The 8,247-nt window shown below is 29.7% G+C and overlaps 1 protein-coding gene across 3 annotated transcripts in view; it reads right to left on the bottom strand.

The window, feature by feature from the left end:
• The window catches only part of LOC106477908, a 59,903-nt gene extending 51,909 nt beyond the window's left edge, over window positions 1-7,994 (bottom strand). For 2 of the 3 annotated variants that reach the window (XM_022381527.1, XM_022381528.1), the window contains exons 1-2: window positions 7,698-7,979; window positions 3,777-4,003 (exon numbers count right to left, since the gene is read on the bottom strand). In XM_022381527.1, coding sequence (XP_022237235.1) covers window positions 3,777-4,003; window positions 7,698-7,740 — 270 coding nt within the window. In that variant the 5' untranslated portion in view covers window positions 7,741-7,979. Of the gene's footprint in view, window positions 1-3,776; window positions 4,004-7,673 lie in introns of all 3 variants that reach the window. The other variant, XM_022381529.1, reaches the window with a different exon arrangement.
• Between the last annotated feature and the right edge of the window lie 253 nt (window positions 7,995-8,247).

The following is an 8,247-nucleotide window of genomic DNA, read 5'->3' as shown; positions in this document are numbered from 1 at the left end:
TGTACATACCGTGATTATTTTTCTAATTGTCTGAATATTGAATACCCAAAGAGTGAATTTTTTTTATGGTGCCATTCAATAGATGATGCCAAATTGTATTTATTAATTCAGACACATACATAGATAGATACACAAATACACACACTGCATCCATTATAGTAAAGAAGGTTGAGTTGACTGGCAAGTCCAAGGCCAATGTGTTCTAAGTCTACATTGCATGGTAACCCAATCAATAAACTTCATCTAATAAGGGACACTATGGTCAGAAAAGAGAGCTATCAAATGAGGATAGGAGTCAAATAGCTAGAATCTTTTGGGCTAGCAGATCTTTGACTATGAATAATTGATGACTAACTTTAATAATGGTCCATGAACATTCATTTCCACAAGAAAAATTAGTAGGTAGTTGAATGAAATGAACTTTTGTAATTGTGTCCCATATGTAAACCACTAATCACAGTCAACAATTGAAAGAAACATAACCAGTATGGCCCAGGTTTGGATTGTTGTGCAATGGTAGTGTGTAATGTAGTCAGATAAATAAAACTTCACATTGTTCTGCAACAATGGTAGGATTAGTGTGTTGATAACTCAAAGAAGCTATGGATCTATAAATAAATAAATAATGTTAAACTTCATCTATTTTGGACCATATTTAAACGTTGCTCAATGTGGTTGAAGTCCTCAATTGCAGTGGCCTGGTACAGTACATACTATGTGACATAAATACATATTTGTTATGTATTATAAATGATTTATTTAACATAGTATAATTACATAGTTATATGATTTTGGTAATGGTTAGTCACTTTTGCACTGATACAGTTTCCTTTTCATTGTTAGGAAAGCATCTTCTATGATTCTGTACAACTAAAAGGATGAATTGTTTGTTTTTCTTTCTTTGTTATGATGGCATTATATTCCTCAATAAGAGCCACACCCCTTTCAGCATTGTATTTTACCACAGTCAAGTGTTGAACTGTCTGTAGTGCCTCCCTATAGTCCTCTCTGAGCTTCCGTGACTCTGGATCATAATCCAGAAATCCAGATGGAATTTCAACACATTTGAAATATATTTGTTATGTTCTTTGTGAGGAAATCTTCAACTGACATGTCCTCAGACTTCCTGATATTCAGCTGGATGCATTTCGGTGGTTCATCCATGCCTTCCTTCTCATTTAGTGCCTTTACCATTGCTTGTTTTGTCTCTGTGGATACAGCTGAATCAAAGAATGCTAAACAAAAGAGTTCCTCGCTGAGATACCACAAATGTGCAGCAAATTTCTAATAAGCAGATTTTGAAAGAGCATAATTCACCTTCTTATACTTAACAATACATTGTAAGAAGTTAAGATCATTGTGAGGAGCAGAAATGGCATCAGGAGCAGTGAACCATGTGCTAAGATAGACTTGAACAACAATAATGTAGGTGTCATAGAGTCCTCCTTCTTCACAGCCATTGAGCTTAAACTGTCCCATAAACATTCAGATCTTGAGGGCACATAATGTCTTGGTCATCCATTGTGTGTGATGCAGTGCTCCAGGTGCTATAAATTGCACTTCATGAGAAGAGATACCACTAAGAAAGGTTATAGGTTGTTCAAGAAGCACTTGATAATTGTCTCTAAGTTGGATGACCTGAAATTGTCTTGCAGAAATTCTAGAATCTATTGTCATGTCATACAGAATATTTCAGAAGTAAAAAGTGACAGCTGGATTATTTATATATGGAATATTCTTGAACATTATGAATAATGTAGAATAATCTGGAATATTCCAGAACCTTTCAAAATTAGTATATCCTGAAATATTCCAGAATATGCTAGAACATTCCAGAACCTTTCAAAATTAGAATATTCTGAAGCATTCTAGAATATTCAGAATATGCAAATATAATGTAAGCTACAAGATAAAATTTCTATCTTGAGCAACCCCTAAATGTTATTCAGTATCAATAAAATCTGTTGTGATTTACTTATTGATATATTGGAACAAAATGAGGGGATGAAATTGTTGTAAATTAAAATTTAAAAAATAAGGACTACCCTAAGGTGACATCCTGTAATGCTCTACGTTTACCCAAAAGAAGATGGTTACTTCCAGGATGATGAAGCCATCAGTCACAGAGATAAAGCTGTTTGTGATTTGTTTACTGATATTATAAGACTTCCAACATTTATCATGGCCTGCACAGTTCCTTGATCTCAATTTAACCCAAAATCTACGGGATTTTTTAGAACAAGTTATCAGAAGACATAGGCCATTGCCATCCACTCTATCTAGAATGGGGACAATAATGATAAAAGAATGGTCAAAGATTGAAACAGATACCTCCCAGACATTAGTTGAGTTCATACCAGAGTGTAATCAAAGCACATTCTGGCCTGATAAGTTATTAGACTTTAGTTTCTAATATTTTTGCCAGTAAGTGTACTTACAATGCTTAAGTATATACTTCATAAGTTCATAAACAAAATGAAAACACTTATATATTTAAGTAGCTCTGTATGACTAGTAAATGAGAAAAGTCTTAAAAAATGAGCAATAAATAATCAAGTGGAAGATCTAAATAAAAGTATGAAAGAAGTGTATAATTTCAAACACAGAAAATGTTTACAAAAAAATTTGAATTTTTCTTTTAAAAAAAATATTACAACAATCAGGATATTTCAGACACATTCAAACCATCCAAAATTGTAATAATCAAGTAAAACCATTTTGTCTAATAATGCAAAGTAAAAATGTAAGTTAGCATACTTGCATGCACATTTTACACACAATTTACTCAATACAGGTGACCATATGGATCACATAATACATTTACAGCTTTTTAATATTGCTGTTAACTTTCTTAATGGGAAAGTCAAAGAACTTGAGATCCTAACATAAAACATTCAATAATGCCTCATCTCTGATAGTCCTGATCCTTGACAATGTCCACCAACACTATCTACGAAAGCATATTTATGTAAATTGTTAAAAATTTCACCTGATTCTTCTCAGAAGTTTCCCATAGTCCATAAATTACAGGTAGTTACCTCTTCCCTCAAACTCTCTTTAATAATCCAAAAGCATATAATGGATCATATGTACCATAAATGTATTTGAAAATTTAATTACTCTGCTTTCAGTTTTATCTTAGATCATCTGAAAAAAAAACTAAAGTAGATTTTTTGGTTCAATGAGGCTTGTATTAATTGCGATCATAAAAAAAAAAATTTCATAGGGAAACTGCTTTTAATGTTATTTTTGAAGTACAAAAAACTAACTTTAATTAATATTAACTTCTGATCAAAGAAAGCTACTTACATTGCTCAGAACTAAAAATAAATACCCCAGAATGAGTGTAGCTAATTAAATATAATGTTCAAACTGCATTACTTATTATGATTAAAATGCATTGTTTCATCAGTTGGGTACCCTTGTTGTTAAGAATATTTTAAAGGAAAAGATTTTCAACTTGCTATTTAGTTTAATATGGTGATGATAATAAAGTTATTGATGTGAAAGAAACCTTTTGGAATGACTTCACACAGATAGGTAATGTTGTGATCAGTGACCCTGTTTAACAAGGTTGAATGTTCTCATAAAAGCCACTTTTACCTTTCATATATTCCAGTTTGAGTTGTTACAATATTAATACTTCAAAAGTACCAAATTTATGTAAAAAAAAAAAAAACAACAACCTAGAAGTATTTTTCTATTTGTGCTTAGATTTTGCAATTTCGATGTGTTTCACTAGATTCTATCAGTTTTCTTTGTACTGATCAACATACCTTATTTTGTGTTGGCTTTCTTTTAGCCTTATTCTTAAGAGGTTCTTCCGTCAGTGATGGATCATTTTTTAATGTTGCTGATGCAACTTCTGCAAGTAAGTCTAACAAAGGAACTGAACCAAAGTGTTTGCTGCATGACATAGTTGCCTCTTCTGAATTAGCTTCTTCTTGATTAATTAATGTCATCTGACTTTCAGACTTTGCACATCCTGAGCAGTTTGAGGTTTCTAAAACGATCAAGTATATCTTGGTAAATGAAACTCTTAGTTAACAAATCCTTATATATGTTTAACATATCTTACTACCAATATCTTGAAAAAATCATCAATGTCATTAAAGCTTAAGAAATAGTTATTATTGACAGTTTCACACAATACAAGGAATTAATGAAAAGAAACTTTTTGATGGTGTTCAAAATTATAAAATTACATGAAAAAACTTGTACATAATGTCTATTTCACTAAATACAGCATAAACATTCTATAAGTCACTATTTTGATAAATTTGGTTTCATATGGTTAAGAACAACTTATAATAGAAAAAAAAATATAAAAGTTTCAGTTGCTTAAAAGTTTTTCTTTATGGATTGCTTCAAAAACTTCATGAAAAATATAAAGCTGTCACAACACTTAATCATATTTTTACTAAGTAAGCACTAATACAATAAGTATACAACAAACAATGACCAAGAGTTTGTTGTCTTTGTAATATTCATATCAACTTAATTCATATTCTTCGATTTTATGTCTAGAATAATTGTTATCATCCACAACAGCAAAACTGTTTATCACTTTTTATCAACTTGAAGAAAACTACTGTCTAGTATAATATCAGGGAGTACATCTTACACAACAAATTCAAGTTGTGAAAAATGTTCTTGATTAATTATTACTTTGTACATATACTCAGTGACATGCACAGAGTGGTGGTTGGGTGTGCTCAAGCCTCTGCCTTTCTGCTCTTATGCCCCACAAAGTGCCCTTTTTTTTTTCTGTCATACAAAATGTTCCTAACTATTAAAAGACACACGTAACTACCCATAAACCAGAAGCAATTCACAGTCTCCATAGTCTCCTCTAACACCTCCACCCACCAAAAAAATCTTGTCTTTCGATGCTTGAAAAGTACCCTTTTTGTTAATAAACCTCTGCACATTATTGCATTTACTGATTATGATTTATTTTAGTATACTGTTGTATAGTTATTACAGAGTAAATGAAGTTTCTTGTCCCAACTGAATGACTAGGCCAACAATGACAAATCAGAGGTCACGAAACTGAAGTGTTAATACTAATGAATGAATTTCAAGTGGTAATAAAGTATTTTATTACTTGCACAAAATTGTTAAGAAAATTTAGTATCCATTTTACCAAGTCTTAAAATGTGTTTAACCTTACTGACTTTTAACTAGAAATGGTGAAAAAATAATCACTGTCAACTGTGAAAAAAAAAACATCGAAAAGCTCAAATTATCATAAATATTTTCAAGCATTGTCATAGATATCAAAATATTCATAAACAAAATTACAGATACACTAATTTTTAATATTAAATGTCATTTGTCATGTTACTAACATGTTGTGCATGTAAAACACTATATTGCAAGCATATTTTAGTGAGAAAACTTAAGAATTATAGTAATGGGAATAAATTGTTATAACTTTAACAGGAAATAAATAAATACATATTTATTTTATTTTATGATCAAAATACTGTTTGATATGCAAATTCTTATCTTGCAAAATGAAATTTGGGATACAATAACTGGATGTTTGATCATTGTTATAACATACAAGTAATGTCCAAAACACATTTAGCTACTAGAATTTAACATATACTTTGTCACTACATCATTTTGAAAAATTTATGCTACATATAATGTTGCATCACATGGTTTTTAATCCAAGATTAATAACTTGAATAAATTTCTGTCTTTAACATGTCCTGTATGAAACATTTTTCACATGCATGTTTTTCTCATAAAGCAAAGACAGGACTTTGAAACTAATCATTCATGTGTTAGATATATTTCTAATATATAACTATACAAACTACAAATCAATAATTGGAATAACGGAGATAAAATATATTAATCAAACAGGGTATGTTTTAACAAATATGTGACATTTATCTATATTAATGTAATATAAACATAAATTTAAAAAGTTCTACCAAACAAACTTTTTTTAATTTCAATTCTTGATCTTTTATAAGCAATAAAGTTAGATTTCTGACATTTCATTTACGTGGATGCACCACAGGAATATGAAATGACTTTTGATCTATTTTGGCATTTCTAAAATAGTACATAACTAAATTCTTCTGAGGTAACCTATAAATGTTGGAAAAACATTATCACTATGTGTTACCAAAAATGCTTTTAAATGATTTACAAAAACTGAAGCTTTATTAAAATGCCATACTATTAAATACTTCAAATAATGAAAATTAAAAGTTTAAGATCTGGAGTTTTCTTTCTTCATTAACAATATGCATCCTAAAATAAGATTGTTATATATATATATATATCTAGTCATCAAACAGGATTCTTTGTCACATTAGAAAAATATATAAAAAAACTTTATATGAACCAAATCTCACAGATGCAGTTAATAACTATAAGAAATAAAAAGTTCCCAATTGAACTTGTAATTTCAAGTTTTTCTGTAGTTGTTTTTACTCAAAGTATTGCAATACAAAGTTACTACGCTGTGGTGATAAACAACTTTGTACAACATTTAAACATGAATGACATGGTCAAACCAAGGCATTATGATTCAATTTATAATTCACAAATCATTATAATAATATCAAGCATTCCACATTATGGAAAAAACTACATCCTGAAGAATATTTTATAAAAATAAATGTTTATATAAAAAAACATGATGGAAAAAGCAATAAGTAAGAAAACTATATAGCTGAAATCCAAATTAAATATGCTGCTAAATATATGTATTTAATATAAATGTAATTAAAATGTACTTTTTCATCTTGACATTTTTATTTTGTACCTAAACAAGTATTCCCCAAGTTTATTGTACTTATTCTGATCTCACAGTACGAAAAAGCAATTAATAATGAAAAATATATATTATTACATTACTTATTCTGCATTTTACGTTTTAACTTCAGAACTTATGGGATCAAACTTACTTTTTAATATACTTTTGGTTTTACTATACTCCTACTGATAAGTGCCTAAACTACAGTACATATTTTTTCCTATTATCACAGCTACAAGTATCATTGTGTGAAAATAAGAGTAACACTTAACAGACATGGATGATGGAGATATAACGTTTAGTTGTGGTTTTGTAATAAATTGCATCTTAAGGCCTAATAACAATTAAATTATCATATTTTTTCCAAAGTTAATTTTCTTCAAGTTCATAGTTAATGGTTACTAAGTTATGAACATAATTGTAAACCCAGCAAAGTCTTGACTGTTGTTCATAAACTGATAAAGTTAATTAGTCTTAGGCCTACTCCTAATTTTAATAATTATTCAAGAATCGATCCTCAAAGTGACAAACATGTTGCCTCAACATCGAGTGTTCCAAATAACTATTTTGACAAACAAGTTTCTTTCTACAATTTAAAAACAGAATAAATACTAAAAAAGAAATATGACTACAAGTTATGGTTTTATTCTTAGGCCTAACTAACTTATGTAAGTAGTACTAGTACTAGATCAGTGTAAATAATGGCTCGCGCTCTATTACTGTTCAATCTATAGTATATACGTGAACCGTGCAGTAATCAGCATGGCTAAGCTTAATCCATAGTCGTTAGGTCAGTCGTAAATGATTGCAAACAAGAAATTTAGAATTATACAATATGCTCATATTGGTTACAATTTTTTTTACAAACAAATATATCTAAAAACAGCTTAACATGTCATAAGTGATCCTTCACAACCTGTCTCAACGTTATTGACGCTGGCTTCTCTTGCTGACGCCATCGTCTTGCTCGTTGTCTGCTACAATTTGTACACGCCAGACAAGGTCCTTTATTCGTGCCTGTAGTTTCTAATTATTAATTGCTTTTCTCCAGTACAGTTTCATTTAAAAACGAAGCAAAAGCAAAAACTTAGAGAAATAAAAGACCTTGATTCGAAGACTTATCGTAATAATTTTAAAAGCTATGAGTAAGTACATATAGCATTAATAATTAGATGCTTCCCAATCGATCGTCCGCACGTTTCAGCGCTTATTTCATACACAATCTCGAATAAGTTATTCAAAAAACTTTTGCATTTAAGAGTATTATATAACTAAAATTATATCCGTAAAAATATCATTATAAGTTAACTATTGAATCCTTTAAAATTTATTCCTTGCTATTTAATTCTTAAATAATATAAAGTGTTTGAAATTTCTCATAGGGGGCAACAATGACATAAGGAAAAAAGAAATCTTTTTTTGTTGTTGTTATTAATCGGTAGTTGACAGGTGTTAATAATTTTTTT

The sequence above is a fragment of the Limulus polyphemus genome, unplaced genomic scaffold (assembly GCF_000517525.1).
Source record: "Limulus polyphemus unplaced genomic scaffold, Limulus_polyphemus-2.1.2 Scaffold171, whole genome shotgun sequence".
Taxonomy (NCBI): Eukaryota; Metazoa; Arthropoda; class Merostomata; order Xiphosura; family Limulidae; genus Limulus; species Limulus polyphemus.
The sequence above is the reverse complement of the archived record's forward strand: the minus strand, read 5'-3'. Positions and strand labels throughout refer to the sequence as shown.